The sequence below is a fragment of the Myotis yumanensis genome, unplaced genomic scaffold, assembly GCF_028538775.1.
Source record: "Myotis yumanensis isolate MYYU_CA2020_CCGP unplaced genomic scaffold, mMyoYum1.0.hap1 SCAF_9, whole genome shotgun sequence".
Classification (NCBI taxonomy): Eukaryota; Metazoa; Chordata; class Mammalia; order Chiroptera; family Vespertilionidae; genus Myotis; species Myotis yumanensis.
The window spans coordinates 25,857,926-25,879,894 of NW_027223760.1; the positions used below are offsets into that span (position 1 = coordinate 25,857,926).

The 21,969-nt window shown below is 37.5% G+C and overlaps 1 protein-coding gene across 2 annotated transcripts in view; it reads right to left on the reverse strand.

The window, feature by feature from the left end:
- CHCHD3 (coiled-coil-helix-coiled-coil-helix domain containing 3) overlaps nucleotides 1-21,969 on the reverse strand; it is a 269,949-nt gene that overhangs the window by 162,579 nt on the left and 85,401 nt on the right. For both annotated transcript variants that reach the window (XM_070423916.1, XM_070423918.1), the window contains exon 4: nucleotides 2,033-2,150. In XM_070423916.1, the coding sequence (XP_070280017.1) occupies nucleotides 2,033-2,150 (118 nt within the window). The remainder of the gene's footprint in view (nucleotides 1-2,032; nucleotides 2,151-21,969) is intronic.

The following is a 21,969-nucleotide window of genomic DNA, read 5'->3' on the forward strand; positions in this document are numbered from 1 at the left end:
TTGGAGGTCGAATGATCCTTTCACAGGGGTCGCCTAAGACCATCGGAAAACACATAATTACATATTGTTTTTGTGATTAATCACTATGCTTTAATTATGTTCAATTTGTAACAATGAAATTGGGGGTCACCACAACATGATTAACTGTATTAAAGGGTCGAGGCATTAGGAAGGTTGAGAACCACTGCCCTAAGGGCTTTGAGGCTTTATTTGGCTAATATTATAATAGATGCTGAAATGCAGGAGTTGAGAGCGTGGCAATTTGCCATCTGTATTCTACATCCCCAGAATCACAAAAACGAGACCTAACAAAACAGAACATACAAGGCCAGTTTCTTATGCTTAACAAGCTAAAATATACATGTGTGTAATACACAAGATTTGCAAGTTACAAAGAGAAAAATGGGCTGAAGATAGCTATTCCAACCAAGTTTACAATACATTACATAATATTTTAGTTACTGTTAAATAAGAGATTCTTATATTTTGACATTTTTTGGTGAAAACTCTTTTATGCTTTATCATATGCATGTATGTATGTTTAATGTGTTCTTAAATCCCAATCTTATCTCCCTGAACTAAAAGAACATGACAATATGTCCAAATTTAGGCACAAAGAAAGTAGAGAAAAGAGTGCTTCAAAGACAAGAGAAAAAAACGGGGGCACAAAGAAAAATGCCAACCAAGGATTCTTCTACCTGCTAGAAACTAGAAGCTCGATCCCAGCCTTCCTTCTGCATCAGCACTATTAACCCTCTCCACTCCATTCCTGGCCCTCAAATTGGGAGGCTGTGACATTAGTGAAGATGACTCTCAGGAGTACAGCAGATATAATCAATGATCGAATTACTCAACACTTACTGCCTTTAATTCTGAAATCATCCCCCTGGCTCTCCTTCTGCATGTCTTGGCCTCAGTTCCAATCAACATGTGCGCCCCTCATGATGGCTACCAGCCAGTACCTTGACATTTCTTTCTTAATCCATCACCTCCATTCCAGCTTCACGTCTACCCATTCAGCCTAGATCCTGGATGAGTCACTGAAGTAATGGATTCATTACATGCTAACTTCCTTTAACTGTTTCTACGTATTGGTATACAGTCAAAGGTTAGCCTCCCAAAGAAAGGACTGAGAGAAAGAATAAGAGAACAGAAACTGGCCCTTTTCTTAAAATTTTCAACAATTCCCAAATGCCTGCTAAACTAAGGACACCGAGAGGTCACAGGTTCGATTCCTGTTCAGGGCACATGCCCTGGTTGCAGACTTGATCTGCAGTAGGGAGCATGCAGGAGGCAGCCAATTGATGTTTCTCTCTCTCTCTCATCAATGTTTCTTTCTCTCTCCCTCTCCCTTCCTCTCTAAAATCAATAAGAACATTTTTTTGAACTGTCTAGAGGGAAACACACCCAATGCAAGGAATGGTTGCAAGATAATGACAAATTGATGAATGCCTTTTAAATTTTCTTCTATTACTAATTATTTTTAGACATGTCTATATCATCTTTTCTTTAAATTTAAAAAAAAAAAAAGTGTTTTAATTATTTCTTTTGGTTTCTCAAAGCCCTTGCATGATGTTTTCCCCTTTCTAAAGCCCAGAAAGTGACTGATCCAACCTTCCTCACCTTTGCTGGAGACTTCCCAGACTAACATCTGGCAGTCATCAGAAGCACAGAAACAAGCGAGGCTGCTCACCCCAGAGATTTCCAATACAATAAAATCAAAAGGGAGGAAGGAGGGACGGACAGACGGACACACACAGACACACACACACACACAAACTATCCCTTCAAGCAACATGCATGTACCTATGTCTCTGTGTTGACTTTATTTCAATAATTCTGAAGTTACCTGTCTTTTTAAGTCCTTCGTGGTTAATCTCAGCAAACTGCCAACTACTTGTAAAAGGCAAAAACAAGGAAATCGAAGCAAAGAGAACATGAATTTTATCAACTCTAAAAGCTGATGTAGCTTTCCCCAAATATCAGAGGTTTCCTGTAGACAAGACATTTCCACTATTTGTTTCCTGCTCACCAGGTGCTTTGCCTTCGTGCGGTCCTGCTCACTCGATATCCTCTCTCGGAGAATAGCTCTGGTTAACTGCTCATTGGCCAGAGCCCTCTCTCGGTCCAGTTCTTTGCTTTGCTTTAGTCTGAAAAGACAAGAAAGGTCTAAATTAGAAAGAAAACATTTATTAGTTGACATTATTTTTAATAAAATACTTAAATAAAGAGAAACAGCTGAAATCATTTGGACAACAGTTTATCAAAAGCAGTTGTATTTTCTAGTAAATACCCATGCAGCTCTTCCCTGAGCACTTAAAATAACAGAATTAAAATACATGGAGTTTACCAGTGTGACTGCTAAGAAGTTTACAAAGTTCTTCTTATGTAAAACTGAAATCTGGCCACCTAAAAATTCCGATGCCACCATATGCTCTCTGAGATATAAGTAATAAATCTAATTAACAAGCATCTACAAGACCACTATTTGAAGGTGACCATCTCTTCCCCTCAAAAATCAACTCTGTTTTGAATACATAGCAGACACTGTAGGAGGCACTGATGACACAGTGCTGAACAAGGTGCCCATGTTGCAGTCCTCATGGATCTTATATTACAACAGGGAACTCAAATCACAATTAAGATGTCTTTTCAGCCCAGCAGGCGTGGCTCAGTGGTTGAGCATCTACCTATGAACCAGGAGGTCATGGTTCAAATCCCAGTCAGGGTACAGGGCCAGGTTGTGGACTTGATCTCAGTGGGGGCATGCAGGAGGTAGCCGATCAATGATTATTTCTCATCATTAATGTTTCTATCTCTCCCTCTCCCTTCCTCTCTGAAATCAATCAAAATATATTTTTTTTAAATGTCTTCCCACCCAGTGAATTACTCCCATTTTCCAACAATACTCATATGCAAAACCAGCCAGACCTTCCAACAGCAGGGCTCCTCACCTCTGGAACTGCTCCAATTTGTCCCTTAGCTCTAAACCAAATGTAACACTATGGTCTAGCAAAATAAAACAGCAGAACTGTACCTCCCAAAACCTGCACACAATGCTAATTTTATTAATAAAGCATCTTACTGCATTAGGTTTATCAGAAACCTCATCACACAATTAGGTCATATTAACTTACAATCCACTAAAACCCCTCATTGTGCATGAAAAAGATAAATTACTTTGGCACCGATCTTCACCATAGAGCCTGGCACATAAAGGTATTCAGATAAATGAGCATACATTTCAGTTTAATTTCATGGACAAAGATTTTCTGATTGCCTTTTCTTCATGGAGAGAATAACCCCTCTATACCATCATATCCCCAAAGGTCTAAGCCATGCTTTGAAAAGAAAAGGTAAAATTGTTATATTGGTATAAGTGAAATTCTCAGTGAAACCTACTTTATAAGTGAAAATGATGAATAACAAATGGAACTCAGTACTAATCTACCAAATTTTAATTTTAAAAAATTCTTGAGCCCTGATTGGTTTGGCTCAGTAGTTTGGAGCATCCTCCTGTGGACCGAAAGGTCATGGTTTGATTCCCAGTCAGGGCACATGCCTGGGTTGTGGGTTCGATCCCCAGGCAGGGGGATGAAAGGAAAGCAGCCAGTCAATGTTTCTCTCTCTCTCTCTCTCTCTCTCTCTCTCTCTCTCTCTCTCTCTCTCTCTCCGTCCCCCTTCCCCCAACACCTCTGTCTAAAATCAGTGAACATATCGTAGGGTGAGGGCCAGAAAAATAAACAAATAAGTAATTAAATAAATAATTCTTGAAAAGAGCAAAAAAAAAAACAGTTTGTGTTGCTATTTTTAAATTGCTACGTCATCCTGATACACTATAATCCTCAGATATCAATTATAACAGATAAAATCACTGTGTAAGTAGCAGCAATAATACCCACTATGGGGTCAGAAATACAGAGAAAGCAGTGATTTTCTGAGAAGAAGAAAAATCTCCCAATTCACCACATACAGCTTTGTTTTCTCTATCTTTGTTTTCAATTTTTCATCAATAAAAAGTTCCGTTTTCTTTTTATTATTGTCAAGGGCTTCTAAAATCAAAAGTTGTAATGCGTTCCTCCCCCTAAAAATTAGACCTGCTTGCTTTTGTGTTCTTAAATAAAGATGAATAGAAACAAATTAAAACCAGCACTTTGAAATTGTCTAATGCAAAAGCAACTGCTAGAATATTTTTTCTTAAGCAATAAAGAGCAATTATACTTACACAAACCAAATTTCTCTGTATCATATCAAAATAAATTTCACAATAAGAGCAGCAACATCATGACTCCACACATTAACTCACTGGGCATGTATGATTGTAAGAGAACAGCCATAATTAGAAGTCATGTCACTCCTGGAGTGGCAATTCTAAAACTACAATCCACAAACCAGCAATACCCGGGAGAATGCCAGGCAAATCCTCAGATTCACCCCACACCTTCTGGGATCAGAACTCGGGGTGGCCAGAAAACTGTCTTGTAGGAAGCCTGCCAAGTGATTCTGATGCATACTGAAGTTTGTGGGCCTCAGCCCTCAATTACCAAAATGTAGTTTTACCCAAATTAATCCTGGAGATACATAAAAGGAGAGGTCCACATATGAATGCTGAGGTTACTGAATCTGGTTATCATCCTGTGCTGTTAAAGTATTTTAAAAGCATATCACCTGAAAGTAAAAGTTATTACCTACTTTACAAGTGAAGTAGAAACGAAAATACTAAAAATTACCATCATTTATGGGTCACCTACTATATGGCACGCACTGTGCTCACAAGGCACTTTAGATACATATAGAAGACGACTATAAAAATTACATTATACAATGAGTTCTATACACTAGACTTTTCTCATGTCTACCATATTTGGTATATCACATTTTTAAAAAGTATATTTTAATAATAAATACATGTTTTTTCTGCATTTTCTTGCATATGGCACAAATTTTAATTACACATGGAGTTAAAAGTGGCTGAACTTTAAGAAATATCATGAGTTTTGTCAAGTTAATAAATAAAAGCAAAAAACTGAGCAGAAAAACCTTTACTGTCATAATAAAAAATATAGGTTATTCAGCTTGTAATACTTAATACTTGGCCCAGATGCACAAACTCTGGAGACCGACTCCTGGGTCCAAATCAAGGCTCGACCACTTACTAGCTGAGTAAGTACTTAGTGAACCTCCCTGGGTCCTGTATTCTCAAGAGTAAAATGGATGGTATAATCCCTACCTTACAGGGTTCTATATACACAAAGCACTTAGCACAATGCCTGTGACAGAATAAGCAATCAACATGTTAGGTAAGTAGCAGCAATAATGCCCACTATGGGGTCAGAAATACAGAGAAAGCAGTGATTTTCTGAAAAGAAGAAAAAATCTCCCAATTCACCACATACAGCTTTGTTTTCTCTATCTTTGTTTTCAATTTTTCATCAATAAAAGGTTCCGTTTTCTTTTTATTATCGTCAAGAGCTTCTAAAATCAAAAATTGGCAATAATGACCTGGCAGCCCCATCCTTTCACGTGCCTTTCTTTGCCACAAGGGCCAGGACCTGGTCTGCTTTTGTTCACTGCTATATCCTGATGCTTTTTTAAAAATATAGACACATTTTTTTAACGTTTGGGTTTTTGTTTTTGTTTTTTCAAAGAAAGGGAGGGAAATAGAGAAATAAAAACATCAATGATGAGAAAGAATTGACTGGCTGTCTCCTGTTCGCTCCCTACTGGGGATCAAGCCCACAACCTGGGCATATGCACTGACTGGGAATCGAACCGTGACCTTGTTCATGGGTTGATGCTCAACCACTGGGCCACACAGGCCAGGCTATCCCCAATTCTTTTAACAGTCCCTGCCACACGATAAGTGTTCAAATACTTTTGAATGTACCCATACATAAAGGAATGGATGGCATATTTCCAAACTCAGACAAAAAATGAAAACCAGCTGAAGAAACAGAATTTTAGAAACAACTAGACAAGTTGAACCCTACAGGGCCAACCCACCATGTTCTAACTGTCACGAGTGTGATTTAATCCCAGAATACACTAAGTCACTTAAAACAGCAGGATGTTATAATATTTTCAGTATAAAAGATTTTCTCTATCCTATGCTATCATAGCCTCTGGAATACCATACCTAACTGTGCTTGATTCTTAGCTGCAGACAGACTAGGAGTGGCACAAATTGACTAAAAAGAAAATTATTTTCCTTTCTTAATTCTTACCTTTACTTTCATTTATCCTTATAAACAGGCCTATATCTTTAGGAGTTTAGGGGAGGTCCCAGAACAAAGTCTCATTACTTACCAGCAACTTAGCTGGACAATTTAATAAACCTCAGTTTTCCCAGCTTTAAAATTTGAAGATTGAACTACATATTTTATATATATATAACCACATATAATCCTAAGGTCCCTTTCAGTTAAAAGTTTTACAAGCATCATACATTAAATATATTATTCCCCATTCCATTAAAACTCTTGAGAAAAGTGATAGCAGGGAATAAATGAAACTATGGAGTGTTTATTCCAAATTTTATCGTTATCTCAGTGGGCATTTATATTTCTAGTCTCATTCGAGTTTCCTACTACTTGATAAAACTGTATGCTAAGTCAGAATAAATGGGATTCACAAATTCATTCAATATACATAATATAATTCTGTATAATTATTAGGTGACAGACACTATTCTGGTTACTGAGAATAAAATGATGAGCAAAAGAGACAGTCCTTACCCTCAAGAAGCTCAAACTCTGAAAAAAAGCATTATTTATACAAAGTGTGGATACTGTGAAATTATATGAGAGGGAGCTGATATTTGAATTGAAATCTAATTAATACTGACATAGCAGCATAGGGAAACCCAGTGTCTTAGATTCTGTGACTGCTGTTTCAGAGACCAAAGGTTGGCAGATCTAGGGACACAGCGGGAGCTCTCTTAAAACACAGGCACATCCCCCACAGCACACTCATGGACACACACAACGCACACAGTTTTTAATAAAAATTAATGCAAGGCTTAAAGGGTCCACTAAAGCTTAAAATCACCTTGGCAATTTAGAAAAAAAACTTAGAAGACAGTTTTGCTTTCTTTCCAATTATTCTAAAGGGCCGAGTTTCACATAAATGGTGTAACTAGTTGAGGTTTCCTTTTTTACTTTAGAAGTAAAAGCAACAGACTGAACATTTCTAAGCTGTATTACTCCTCATCTCCCCAACTCTCCCCTCCAAGAAATTCATTTACAGCAACATTTTCTTCTTATAAGTGTCCTCTCTCACTGATTCATTTAGATCCTTTCACAACAATTTTGCAAAGAACAGCTGCTCGTATTCTCAGTTCTTTTCAGAGCTTCTTCTCAGTGCCCTTAGCTTTATATTCCACCAAGCTGCCCTAATTCAATGGTCATCTATGAAAGGTAGATGTTCAAACAACTTCTCTCTCATTCTGAGCAGAATGGGATGACCGTGCTTGCTGGGCCTCACTGAAAGCTACCGCCCAACGCTGAGCTATAGTCAGAGCAGGCTGTTTTGTAAACACGCTGCAAGAGAAAGAAGGGCAAGTGCTCACTGACAATGAGAGGCAGCACTTCACTGTTAAGGTCCCTATTCCGTGAAGAGAAGGCAAGAGATAAAAATAAGTCTTTCATTATTAACTTGGGTTGCCAAAGATTTAAGAATTATCTCAAAATAAAACTAAACTTGCCAAGTATCTTGGAGAATACATTCTCTTTATTTATTGGCATTTCCCACTTACTATCTCAGATCTCCTGGCCTAATATTATTCTACATTAAGCCTGTGATAATAAGTTTCATTTAAATTTCCTTCCTTTAAATACGTATCTCTCCTCATTTAAATTCTCTAGAGTTTTAAGCAAAGTAGTAGGAGTTTAGTGTAAACTTTTCTTATTTGCATTAAGTAATTGGATAGCTTGCCTAAGCTTAATGAAACAAATACCAGTCTGCTCTGCCCTTATACCACAGGCCCTAGTAACTTAGAATATCCTCAGTCAGGTGAGAGATTTAAGATACACCAGCAAAATCAATTTCTAAACACCAAGCAAATCTCCTTTAATGAATACTATTAGAACCTGTTCTTTTAAATGAAAAAAAAAATAATAACAATAAGCTACTGATATACATTCAGCTCCCACAGGTAGCTAGTATATATAAAATCTAGTTCTATATATTTCGGTTTCTACATAAAACTAGCCAATATTGTTTTATTCCAAAGAACCAAAAGGGTTTAAGAAGGCGGGAAGGGCATTTTAAAGATAACTTTAGCAAGGCATTTTTTATATATTCAACTTCATTTCCTTCCATGGAAGAGGCATTACTATGTCCCCTTTTTAAGGAGAAAAACTGAGATGTGGACAAGGGCACAGGAGACGTGAGATGATCTGATCTGGTCCTCAAAGCCAAGCTTCTCAAACCTCTGAAAGTAAACTCCTATACGAATTAGTTCCCATTACATTACTCACCTTCGTGGTCATACAAGGACGGTTTGAAAACCCTGTATTATTCATAATTATTCTAAAACAAGATTTTTTCTTTTTTACCATTATATCCGGCCAGAGGTTGCCAGAGCCAAAGTTATTACCAGCCCTTTCCCAACGTGGTCCTAAATGTTTCTCTGAACTTATATGCTGCTCATTTAGCCATTCATAAATACTCAGATTTATCTTCATGTAGGTTGACACAGAAGTAATTCTATCTAATTCTAGCTTGGAAAATTACTTTATAATTTCATATATAAGGCCATTATATTACTGAGGGAAAGTTGATAAGAACCTCAGATAATGGGTGAGAATAAATGGAAAACTGACATTGTTAGAGATAAAGTGATTTGATGAAATGATTTATTTAAAATTGAACTATGACCATTATACACAGATAATATCTGCAAAGTACTGCAATGTACTTGACTCAGAAAGACTGTTTCCAACACTGGAAAAGAAAAATGAAGGCCTACAACCTCAGAGGTCATTTTTAATGCTAATGATGAATTTTATTTTAATGCATCATACTTTGTCAGAACATGCTGAACTAGCACTCAAAATACTGTTTACGGTTCATTTTTTAAACAGAAAAGCTGAACTGGTAATTCAGTGAACTAATTGTAAGACTATTAAAATTAATGACAGAATAAATATACTGCTTTCTATTAATAAGAACTTACAAAAATAAAAGTACATAGCAAGCTTAATATTTCTTAGTTAAAATCCTGGAAGGAATGTTCCATTGAGCTTTCAAAATAAATTCATAAGATGTACATTAACATAACCATATTACATTAATATATATCTATATGTATCTATATATAATATTTATGTTTCACAGATGAAGAAATTAGCATTTATTAATGCTTACTTTGTGCCAGGTACAGTATAACTCACTGAATCCTCACAACAGCCTTATCAAATCGATTACTGTATTTCAGATGAGGAGGCTGAGGTACAGAGAAGCTATGTAAAACTCAGGCTTACCGAAGTTATAATTTGCCCAAGGTCACAAGGCTAGTGAGAAGTGTAGCCAGAGAGCCTGATTTGCAGCCTGCAGTCTATAGAAGACAGACAGACAGACAGACAGACAGACACACACACACACACACACACACACACACACACACACACGTATATACTAGAATGTGAGCCATGGGATAAGAACTTTGTCTTATGCACCACTATAGCCCAGACACTAAAAAGTATATGGCTTTTGGCAGACAATCAAATGAGCACAGTTTAATACTATGGAACACAGCTACTCTTTACTTAACAGTAACTCAGCAATAACTAACCCTGTCTTAGAAAGCAAAATAACTGCAGTCTAGCTAACCATAAAGTAAATCAGTAGTATGTTACCAGCTTACGACCTGGTTCTGAGGTGTAGCCAAGAGGACATTTATTCTGGTCATCTACACTTCCATAAATATCATTTAAAATGTCATTCAGAGTTTAATAAGCAAGATTTAACTTCTTTTCTACAATAACATTAAGAATAAGTGATTCTCCAGCCAATCAATGATTCTCTCTCATCAATGATGTTCTAGCTCTCTCTCCCTCTTCCTTCCTCTCTGAAATCAGTAATAAAAAATGTATTTTAAAAAAAGAATAAGTGATTCTGTTTTCATTCACACTAAAATTTAGTCACAATTTGGAGATTTTCCTGCAAAGCTTCAAAATGATGCCAGATAAAAGAAAACTCAGCCCAGGACTGGAAGCCTACGACTATTATTGAGGATCACCCACAGATGGAATCCAACCATTCCCATCTCCCCTTCTAGGTGATCACTGACCATGCCCACACTGGGTATTACTTTGTACCTAAAGTCACCATTTCAGTTCTCACTTGGGAACAAGTTCTACCTGACTTTCATTTTCTGGGACCATTTTCTTTTGTTCTTTTTTTTTAAGATTTAAAAAATATATATTTTAAAGAAGGCTGTCTGGCTACCCCTCTCACTAGCCTTATGACCTTGGGCAAATTATATATATATATATATATATATATATATATATATATATATATATATATTCACACACACACACATATATTATTGATTTCAGAGAGGAAGGGAGAGGGAAAGAGAGAAACATCATTGATCAGCTGCCTCCTGCCCGTCCCCTACTGGGGATCGAGCCCATAACCCTGGGCCTGTGCCCTTGACCAGAACCCAATCCAGAACCCTTCAGTCCACAGGCCAATGCTTTAACCACTGAGCCAAACCAGCTAGGGCTGAGACCATTTTCTTATCAAATACTCTCTGCTAGTGCACTGAAAAATGCATTTATATTTGAGAAGAATTCTGATTTTAGTTCACAAGTTATGTCAACATATCTAGGGCCTATGCACCCCCTTCTCCCTTAGGAATTCACAGTTAAACTCTCCAAGTTACACAACACTGAATCACCCCTGTCTCCACTCTACTACAGGGACCTACGGCTGCTTCTTTATCTGGCTAGAGACATCTTAAACCAAAATAATGAACTTTTTATCTTAAAGGATACACCAATTGGCACAATATTCAAAATACAACTTAATAAAGGTAGGAGTGGGGATATAGAGACACACACTATTAAATTGTGCCACATCGCAGGGCTTAAAAATGAACAGTTTTATAGAAGGAGTGGGAGCTAATGCCCCTACATGACCTGTTACCACCAAAGATTTGTCTAGAAAGTATCCACACCCTTCCCCCTTGCAAACACCCGCAGGATGGAGCTGCAGCTGGATGCTGGAGGAGGGCAGCCACAGCGCCAGCTGCAGGAAACAGGAACTAAGGTCAAAGGCAGGCATCTGTGGGGTAAATCCCTTTCATTGGTCCAGCAGGGCAAACCATCGCCTCCTCTGGCAAGCACTGGCCCCTTCTCAGATGGGCAGCTTCAGCAGGGACAGATGACAGTGTGAGATGGCTCCCTCCTGAAGATAAGAAACTAGGACAATATTCATGGTTCTGGACATCTTAGTGTACAGCATCTTGGTATCTTAGAATCACAGCATCTTAGTATCCTTATGTATACAAAACATACAGCATGCCTGCCTTTTACAGTGTTTTGCACTTATGTTTCCTTCTCATGCAGGAGACATTTTTGCAGGACACATATTTTGAAATTATGTCCTTGGTAAACTGGTCAGTCTGGGGAAACTTGGCCAGAGAGAAAGAGAGAGAGAGAGAGAAGACATTATCATTCTCCATTCTGAGACTTACAGAGGGAAAGAATCAATACTTCTTTCCAATTTCAAAGGACTTTCAAGCTTGAATCAAAATACAGCCTCTCCCCCTCTCCCTGCATTGTCCGTGTCAGACATACACACCCCCTAACTCACTCCCCCTTTACTCAGGATAGACACTTTAATGTTAAAGCTCAGCGCATTCCTCCATGGAGACCAGAGTATACATTTTTAAGGAAAGAATGATTACACAAACACAAATTCCTTTATTTTTTTAAATCAAATAGTCTTTGAATTTCTAATCATTTTTCATTCATATACTGAACTGCTCATTTGAGTGATGCATAAAGGTTAATGACTGTTGTCTTTATAAACTGCTTGTTATCATTACATAATTGTGCTTTATTCTTTTAGTGCTTATAACCTTCAACTGTACTTTTTCTGATGCTTCTTTTTGTTTGGTATAGCTTTGTCGATCCAGTAACTTTTAACCTTTATTAAGGTTAAAACAAATTATTTTGTTTTAAGTGTAGGTCATACAAATAACACATAGCTCACGGTGTGTGTGATGTGTATTTAACATAATCTGGCAGCCTTGATCTTTAAACGGAGCCGTGGCCAGTCACAATTATTAACAGCATAAACACTGATACACTTAATTTTTTTCTTCCCTTTTATATTATGTTTACTACTAATTTTATGTTTTTTTCCCTTTCCTTGTTTCCCAGTTATATCAAATTACTAGACATTCGCTTTCCCTCTCAAAAAATCTATGGTATTTTTCCATGCAGTGAGTGATCATTCTCTTCCTGAACATTCACACACACGTTTCCCCCAGTATTGTTTAAAAACACAATTTCTGTTATTTTCTCAACCACTACATTCTGCAAACTCAGTAAGATGATATCATTTGAATACTTGGACTTTTCCCTCCAACCCAACTCTTAGCTAAGAAAGAGTGCAGTGCTTTTAAATGCATACAATTTTTAGGTTTTCTTTTCAAGGATTTCTCTTCAATCTCAAGAATCCTTACTAGCACCTTTTATTAGTGTCTTCGGATGTGGTCTATCATTCATGTGCACAATGCAAAGACTGATCTCCAAGGGTGCTTCCGTTCCTCTCCGCAGTTCTCTGCATTAAGATCTCCATTGTAATTAATGTGTAATGTGGTTAGAATTGTCCTTTTAAGCGTTTTCCTAAGATGGACCACTCTGTCAGATATTGAGCTATGACTCTTAGATCACACTCCTCTTCTATCCTGTGCTTAGCAGCTGGGTCCCTGTTAGGCTCCGCCAATAGAGGGAGCCAGAGGGCGACTGCAAGGCGGGAGGAAGAAAAGGCTGCTGTCCTGCTTGCTGTCTAAGCCTTTCTGGTCACTCAGGCCTCACTGCTTCACCACAGCAGCAGTTTAATCCAGTTTGCCCACACTTGCAGATGCAACCACAATGTACCTTGCACTCTGAAGACACCAGCTCTACCCACTGGTAGGCTCCTCAAAGATCTGAGTCCCAAACCCCTGGCCTTGCCTCCAAACTCAGAGACAGGAGCCCCACCAGCCAGGAGGCACCCCTCTTCAGATATCTGAGCTGCAATTTCAAAGTGCCTTTGCCCTCCAAACTTCAATATCTTAGGGACACCCAAACTCAAATATCTTAGTGACTCCTACTGCTTCCGCCCAGTGCTACCTCAGGGACACCTAAGGCTGCACTGTCCTGTACAAAAAATGTTATCCACATATGGAATGAAATGCGGTTGTCCAAAATGAGATATGCTGTCAGTAAAAACTATACACTGGATTTTTAATACTTAGCATGAAAATAGGAATGCAATATATCTCGTTACCTCGGTAATCAATTTCAAATAATAATCTTTTGGATATATTGAGGGAAATGAAATACCCTTCAACTATTTTTACCCATTTCCTTTTACTTTTTTTTAATGTGGTTACTAAAAATTTTTTAATTACATAGATAGTTCAGATTATGTTTCTATTAAATAACACTGCCTTAGTGTTGTTGTTGGGGGAGGGGAGTTTTGCCTTTTCAGCTCAAATACCTCATTAACAATTCTTATATTAAATTCTCTTTATAAAAATAACTGATGAGTTTTGTCTCCTTAATGGATTCTGGCTGCTAGCTGATAACACTAATAAATTCTCTAAATCCTTGCATATCTAAGTCTCTTTTTCACCCTGACAGGTAAATGAGAGCTCAACACAGAATTTGGGGATCTCGGTCCTTTTTCTCGGGAATCCCTAGAAGTCATTCCACCTCCTAGTTTCCAGTTTGGCAGAAGAAAAGCCTAAACTTCTTCCTTCATAAATTAGTGGTTCTTTCTGTCGGGAAGCATGTAAAAGAGTCTCTTGATCCTCAAGTTCAGAAACATGAGCAGCCTAGGACTAGGCATGCATCTTTTCTCATCAGTCCCTCCTAGAATAGGCCTCTCGATTTGCCAGTCTTTCTTCAGTTCAGTAAAATGTTTTACATCCTTCCACCATTACCACCCCTCTATCTCTTCCCTTTATCTCCACCAGAATTTAGTATATTTCATCAGCTATACCGTGCATGGGCTTATTCCCCTCCCCACCCCCGCTTTGCTTCACTATCTATGAAATCAAGATGCCCCTTAAAATTAATGTATCTTACAACCAAGTGACGATGGTTGCCAATGCTACAAATATCAAAAACACACTGAGATAGTCCAACGGTTCTTGCTAGAAGCACCTTTTCTGAGTGCTCTTCTCTTCTGTTTATCTTCCTGGCCAGTGCTGCTTTTCATCTGCCTACTCACCAGGCTCAGGCCCAGCTGCTGGGCTGTGTTAAGTGGAGGTACCACTGAATGGCTCACTGGTTTATACCTCCAGCTGAGACGCTTTCAGCCCCTTGTCAAGGGAACTAGGAAAAAAATCTCCCTGTTCCCATCTCCCACCCACTACCCACCCAGACCAGTTGACTGGGACATGGAAACCCAAAGGTTTTCTGAGGAACATTCAGATAGACTGGGGCCAATGCTGGTGATCCTCATGCTATGCCGAACTAACCCACTGGCTCACATCCATCCATCAGATGCTCTTCTGAGAAAAAGCAGCTGGGAATTGGACTGAAATTGAAATGAGAAGACAGTAGCGATGCTTTCAAGCCTCCAACTCCCGAGAATCCTCTCCACTTAAAAATTCTCTATTATATCTTTATTTTTCTTAACATTAAAGGGCTACTTAAAGCATTTTAGGGCAGAATTGATCTAAAGTGCTGAATGGGGCAATCTAGGGCACTGCACATGAATTCTTATGAAAATAACTTCCCTATATTGTCTTTTCACTATGAGAGCTCCATTTTCCTAAAACAAGGAACCTTGAGGTATAGCATAGCTGGCCTGTACTATAAGCACTAGGAGAGCTCCCTGGGTACACATACAGGATGTGAACTACGGACACCAACACCCAATCAAATGAGAGCAACTTTACACTGGGACAGAACCCGGTCCAGTTTTGCAGCTCAGTGACAATAAGGAGGGGTAATTGAAGAGCAGGTTTTAGAGAATCAAGGAATAGACAGATTGCCTATACTGCAGAGTATTGCTTTGGTTAAATACTGCACAGTAATAACCTCAGGAGCAGCCTCTGCAGCAAGCTCCTCCTCTGCATTGCTGTGAGATGCACAGCCGGTGGCCGTAAGTTCAGCATATCTGAGGGAAGAGCATTGTCCCTTTGGAAAGCTGGGAGCAGAATGAAGTTATAGGGGAAACAGGCACAACCCATCTCCAACAGTATATGCAGCAAAACCAATTTTGTTCTCAAAAACCATTTGAAACCCACTCAACAAGAGGATAAATAGCCTCTTAAGAATCAAATTCTACATCATTGATCACAATCACAATTGTTATTATTGGCTAGTTAAACACAGGCCTTAAAAGAGAATCTCCATCAGTCTCACTTCTGAGTAAAGATGACTATATTTTTACTTCAACTCATCTGTAACCTCAAAAGAAATATCGCAGAGTTGAAGGAGCCTTGTCCCTGACCAAGCTCATCTGTTAAAAGTCACCTTGATCTGCACATAAGTACCATGGACAGCAGCACCCCACCATGCCTGCTCCAGTGTGCATTCTCCCCAGATAACAGCATTCAATCCATTTTCAGGCCTCTCTGACACTCTTCACCAGCTAAAAATTCATTCCTTAGCAGACATTTCTTTCTATGAAATCACACTAAAGAAAAAACAAATTCTAACAAAAACACCTTGATCTGAAAACCACACTAAGCAGCATATTAGATTTCATTTAATTTTCATCTTAAATATAAAATGAGATGGCAGAAATATGTAACAAAAAGAGCAAAAAAATGTGAAAATCTGTATGGTTTTTCCCTAGTGTCTTTTGAGGGTAACTCCTGGTCATTCCCTTGATAGTTTCCATCTCCAACTCAAAAATTAAATCACAGACATACATTAAGAAATAAGAATTACCCTTCAGAGTTCACATCAATAACAAAAAGAAAACAACAAATGGAGTCATCTGAAATGAAAACACACTAAGAAGTATTTTTGTGAATTATATGGAGGCCACAATGTGAGAACAAGGACTGAGCCCATAGTCCAGCTCTAACAAAAGACATTCAGACCCATGTGGTCCTTTCACTCTCTATTCCATTTAATTTATTTTATTATTGAAGATTTTAACATGCAATTTATTCCATTTAAATGAAAAAATATTCAACTAGTAATATTTATAATAGCTACTATTTATGGAGAACTACTTGTGCCAGGTATTTTATTTTATTTTACTTTACTGTATTTTGTTTTGTTTTTTGAGAGAAAAAGAGGAAGGAAGAGGGAGAGGGGGGACAGAAAGAAAGAGAGAAAGAGAAAGAGAGGGAAGGAGGGAGGGAGGGAGAGAAAGAGGGAGAGAGGGGGAAATATCTATGCAAGAGCAAAACATCTTATTGGCTTCCCCCACACAGGCCCCCACCAGGGATTGAGCCTGCAACCTGGGCATTTGCCCTGACCAGGAATCGAACCAGCAACCTTTTGGTGCTCAGGAAGACACCCAGCCAACTGAGCCACACTGACCAGGGCTGTACCAGGTATTTTAACAGGTGTTTCACAGAAGTTATTTCATGAAATCCTCACAAAAATCCCACAGAGTAGTTACTATTTGCCATGGAAAGCTAAAGAAGCAAAAGCAGAGAGAAGTAAATAAGTTGCTCAAAATTATGTAGGAAAACAGTATGTGGTGGAATTTTTTGTATTCTAGATTTAAAACACCAAAACCCATGTGCTAGTCACTATGCTGCATGATCTTGATTGCTTAGCTGAAGCCTCTCAAGGTAAAACGTTCTGTGTTCCGACTCAAATCCTAGTAATATACATGACCAATCTTTCTGCCCTCCCTTAACAAAGCCCTTCTGCCGTTTATCCATTTGTGCAGGACACAATTTGCCCTTTGCTCAACCCTAATGCATCGGCAAAAGCAGACACAGGTACTGGCATCACATGGCGAGGAGAGGTTAGAAGACGACAGCAATGTGCTTCCACACTTTCCTTTTCTCACTCCCAGACTCGAGGGTGAGAAATACAGCTTCCGCTCTATTCTGAAGGTATGATCTGCATATAAAATTACACCCAGTGAAGATGCACAAACTAAAGATTAGGACCACATTACTATGACTACAAAACATCGTGTACAACATGATACAAAAATTTTAAAAGGTTCGTGTTAGACCTTTTTCCCTGAGAAGGTAATAAATTAATGTTTCAGGAGATTTGTAAAGGTACACATGCCAATGCAGTCCCCCAAACTCAGTGGTTACAGAGGTGGCGATGCTCCCAAACCCCCTAAAATCAGCAATGTAATTCTAAATGGGAAGGAAAAGGAACTGGGGTGGCAGTGTTAGGAGGGAGTATGCTCGGCAGGCTTTTGAAATGGGCTATTTATTTACTGTGGGGCAGCCCTGCAAGAGGAAAACGCTGTAACATTTGGAAGCAAAGCAAGGGAAAGGAATTGCAACATTAGTTAAAAACATCTTGTGTATTACTGTCTACATGTTCCAAGAATGTTTAATAACATTAAATCTTCAAAATCACTAGGTAAACCGCATCCGCTTATACAAATAAAACTGTTTCCACGATGCTAACAATCATTTCTAAATTTCCACTGCATTGCAGGCCTACGGAACTGAGGCATTTTAGTGATGCAATATTACTCACTGACACAGTGCTCCCATCCCACACAGAACGAACCCTGTTAGCTAAACTAACAAAATGAATAATTTATCCGTCAGCCAGCAGGAATTCACGAAGCCACCTTCATTATTAACTTCACATTACCCATTTCTATCATTTTTGAAACAACAGCTATAGGCATTCAAGATGAGCCCATTGGCTACTTACATAGTTTCTGACCTAGAGATCATAGGAAAATTAATTAATTCTCCATGCAAAAAAAAAAATCTAGGTAAGCAAGGATGTTTTAAAATCAACCTACACTCTCTCATTGATTTCCCTCATTAAACTGTAACCCATTAAATGTCAATAATCACTAATGTATAAAATAATCCACATAACCATATATAATCAATATAATCAATAAAGCTCATAGGCTATGTTATTGCCACTGCATAAAAACCAATGTATCTCATCAGTTGTGTATTTTCACACCTTTTTCTACTTGAATTCTCCTTATCACACCAGACCTGATTTTTTTTAAAAAAAATAAAGAACAATTTTAGAAACAAAAATGTTTCTGTCGTTTTCCTTCATGGGAAGAATTTTATGGCTTCTCGCTGGAACTAACAGGGTTGTGAGAAGCAGCAAGAAACCAGATGTGTTCACGGCAATCCAGAACAAATTTTATCTCAGAGAGCAAGGCTTGAATTCCATCTCTCTCTTACACTCTGGCGAGAATCAAAAGCTTCCCGGTTACTCCAAGTTCACGGGAGGCCTATCTAGCTTCGATTTTGCAGAGATGATAGCCGTCACGGAGATCTGAAAAATGGTCCCTGAATCAGATAATGCACTTTTTATAAGCAGCTAGAATTGTACCAACTCATATCCAACTCCTAGTTAAAATAATTTTAAAAGATAAATATATACTGTCAAGGAAGAAAAATTTCAGGGATAACTATAAATTTCATTAAGATATATAGCAGATGTTACGTGGAAGATGAATATTCATTCCATCTGGCTTCCACTGCAATCATTTTATCTTTACAGTGATTTCCAAATATCCCAACTTAAAATGCTTACATTGTACAAAAATTAAACTACAACACGTTTGTGGTGCAAACAGTTTGTCATTTTTTTTGCTTAGTTCAACATGACTAAGTTTGTTCATGTATTTTGACAGACTTGCATAACATCCAAAAATGTTTTGAACAATGTAGTTTAGGCCACGATGCAATATTAATGAGTGAATAATGTTCTTGAATATAAGGTTTAATATTTAATGATTCAGAGTGCTGCCTGGATTTGATGCAGAAGAAAAATGTGGTTTGAAATCACTGCATTTATCAGGGGACCTGAGAAAAAGACTACAGCCTCCAAGCAAACCTTTAACCTAAACTTTGAGCTGGGGTCTCAGGTGTGAAATTGATGCTTCTCCAACTGAATTTCTAGTACTTATCAGTATTCACAACATCACATCATTTATCAAGTGTCATTCAACAGAACTTTCAAATTACTAGGAACTCACAGGTCTGTGCCAAGAGGTAGAAAAAAAAGGAGGATTAGTGTAAAAATAACACTGGGTAGTCTGCATTCAAACACATTTAGGAATCAAATCTGCCAGTTGCATCAACATGTCAATTTGATTATTCTTCTTTTTAAAAATATGTGAAACTATAATAAAGTTCAAATCACATAAAGACTTATCTCCATATCTTCTATAAAGGGAAATGTCTAATCTAAAGGATCACACGAGGAAGTTGAAGTTGGTTCAATGTGTCAATCTAACCTAATGAATGGTAATCTGCACACGTTATTGGACTTGCTTCATTTGCAAATAATCCTATGTCTTCAGAATAAGTATAAGGGACTTACTAAAATCAGTTAATACCCAAAACTAGAGCTGTGAAGGACGGGAATGTTAATATTACTATGGCTTTAAAATAAAATACTAGTCCCAAGATAAAAATCAGGCTGACTTTTCAATATTTATTTGCATTTATAGTTCACAATAGCCATGTCAATAGTAAATAACCTAGAGTTAGAAGATCTGAGTTTAAGACTCTGCCACATACTGAAATTGTCAATACAAGCTCTCTGAGCTGTTGTTTTCTCAGGAAGATGGGCATAGTAACACCCTATGCCAAATGACTGTTGTGGAATCAAATTGAATTAATAATGTGAAGCACTAAGTCAAACAGAAAGCATTATACCAATGTGAGTCAACAAAGCAAAATCTATGTAACATTTACTGAGCACCTCTAGGAAGACCCTGCACAAAACACTTCACCTACGTTATCACCATGGTTTTTAGAATAAAGAGAAAGCAATGGCAATTTCTATGTTTTCTCATTTAGTTTCTACAAATAAAGGAGAAAAAATAAGTGCAAAAATAATAAAAGAATGAACCCAAGCATATAAGTGAAATATTTTCTAATATTTATACTTCCTTTAATGTCATATTTTGATAGTTTATATATAGTATCTTCTTAATTAGGAAGAAAAGACATTATCAGTGATACTCAGTACTCTAGTAATCAATTTGATATAACATGTTTTAATTCTTGATTAAAGTATTCATTGAGCATTTATGTGCCTAGAATAGTGTACTAAATACTTTTTTTAAAATTAGCAATACTAACATTAACCACAGTATCATTTCTTCCTTTATATCATAACATTTATATTATGCCATAATTAAGTTCACTCTATTCCACATTTACAAGATCAGCAATTATATCAACATTATTTTTAAAAAATGGAAATAAAATTGCTTTAACCTGTATACTGAAGAAAACGTGAGAAGTTTGGCAATAACAGGTAATAGTGCCACCATACTCAGTGAAGAGTCTTTTTTTTTCCTGTTAAACTATTTAAAAGAATTGACGCTACAAGTTCAATGAAAATTAATTAACTCCTCCTTAGCACTGGTCCTGATGCTCCTGCAGGTAATGATAGTGTCTCTTTAAGGAAGCACCAATTCTGTAATTAGACTTTTCTCAAATGTGAATAACTAAGACAAAAAGGCAGATAGATGTTCACTTGGTACTTTTTTATGCACCCCAATCCAAATATCTGTATTAAATTAAAGTAGCTCTTGTGATTATTCTCTAATTTACAATGTACTTAAGGGCAGAACAGTATGCTTAGAAGAATTTCAGGAAGAATACAAGAGATATTATTAATGATGGGGTTACCACTGGGGAGTAAGATGGGATACTGGGCTTAGCATTTTTTACCTTTGTGATGTTGTCATTCTTATGCAAATGTATTAAGTTAATAAGTATTAAGTTAATAAATGTATTAATTAGATGTATTAGTAAAATAAAATATGCTAGAGCAGCACTGATTAATAGAAATATAATGCAAGCTACAGATATAATTTTAAATTTTCTAAAAGCTACATTGAAAAGGTGAAAAAAGCAGATCAAATTAAAGTTAACAATATATTTTATTTAGCCCAATACATCCAAAATATTATGATTGCTACATGTAATTAATACAATAAATTATTAAAGAAATATGTTGTATTGCTTTTTTCATATTGAGTCTTTGAAACCTGGTATGTGTTGTATACTTAGAGCAAATCTCAATTCAAACCAACCACAGTTCAAGTGATTAATAATTTACCTGTAGCAATAGGATAGCACAGAGTTACAAAAAGTTTCAAAGGCATATGTAGGCACAAAGTAGGTAATTTTCTTCCAAATTTTCAAAGCAATTAAGAGATACTCATTAAAACTTCTCTCTCATCAATTTTCAGGTCACATATACTTGTTTCACTGTGGATCCATGTTTAGCTTTTGATAGCATCTTCCTCACTAACCAATAATGTAACTTTTCTCTGCAAGGTCATATTTAGCTTGCTATTCCATGACCTCTACCACCCTTGCATGTTGTTTACCTTCCTGATATAAATTTTTTCCAGAGAGGAAGGGAGAAGGAGAGAAAGATAGGCTGCCTCCTGCATGCCTTCCACTGGGGATTGAGCTGCAACAGGGGCATGTGCCCTGACCGGGAATACAACCATGACGTCCTGGTTCATAGGTCAATGCTCAACCACTGAGCCACGCCAGCCAGGCTATATGAGAATTCTTAATTACATATTTGTGTGGAATGCCACTGACTATCTTCAGGGCTTTAA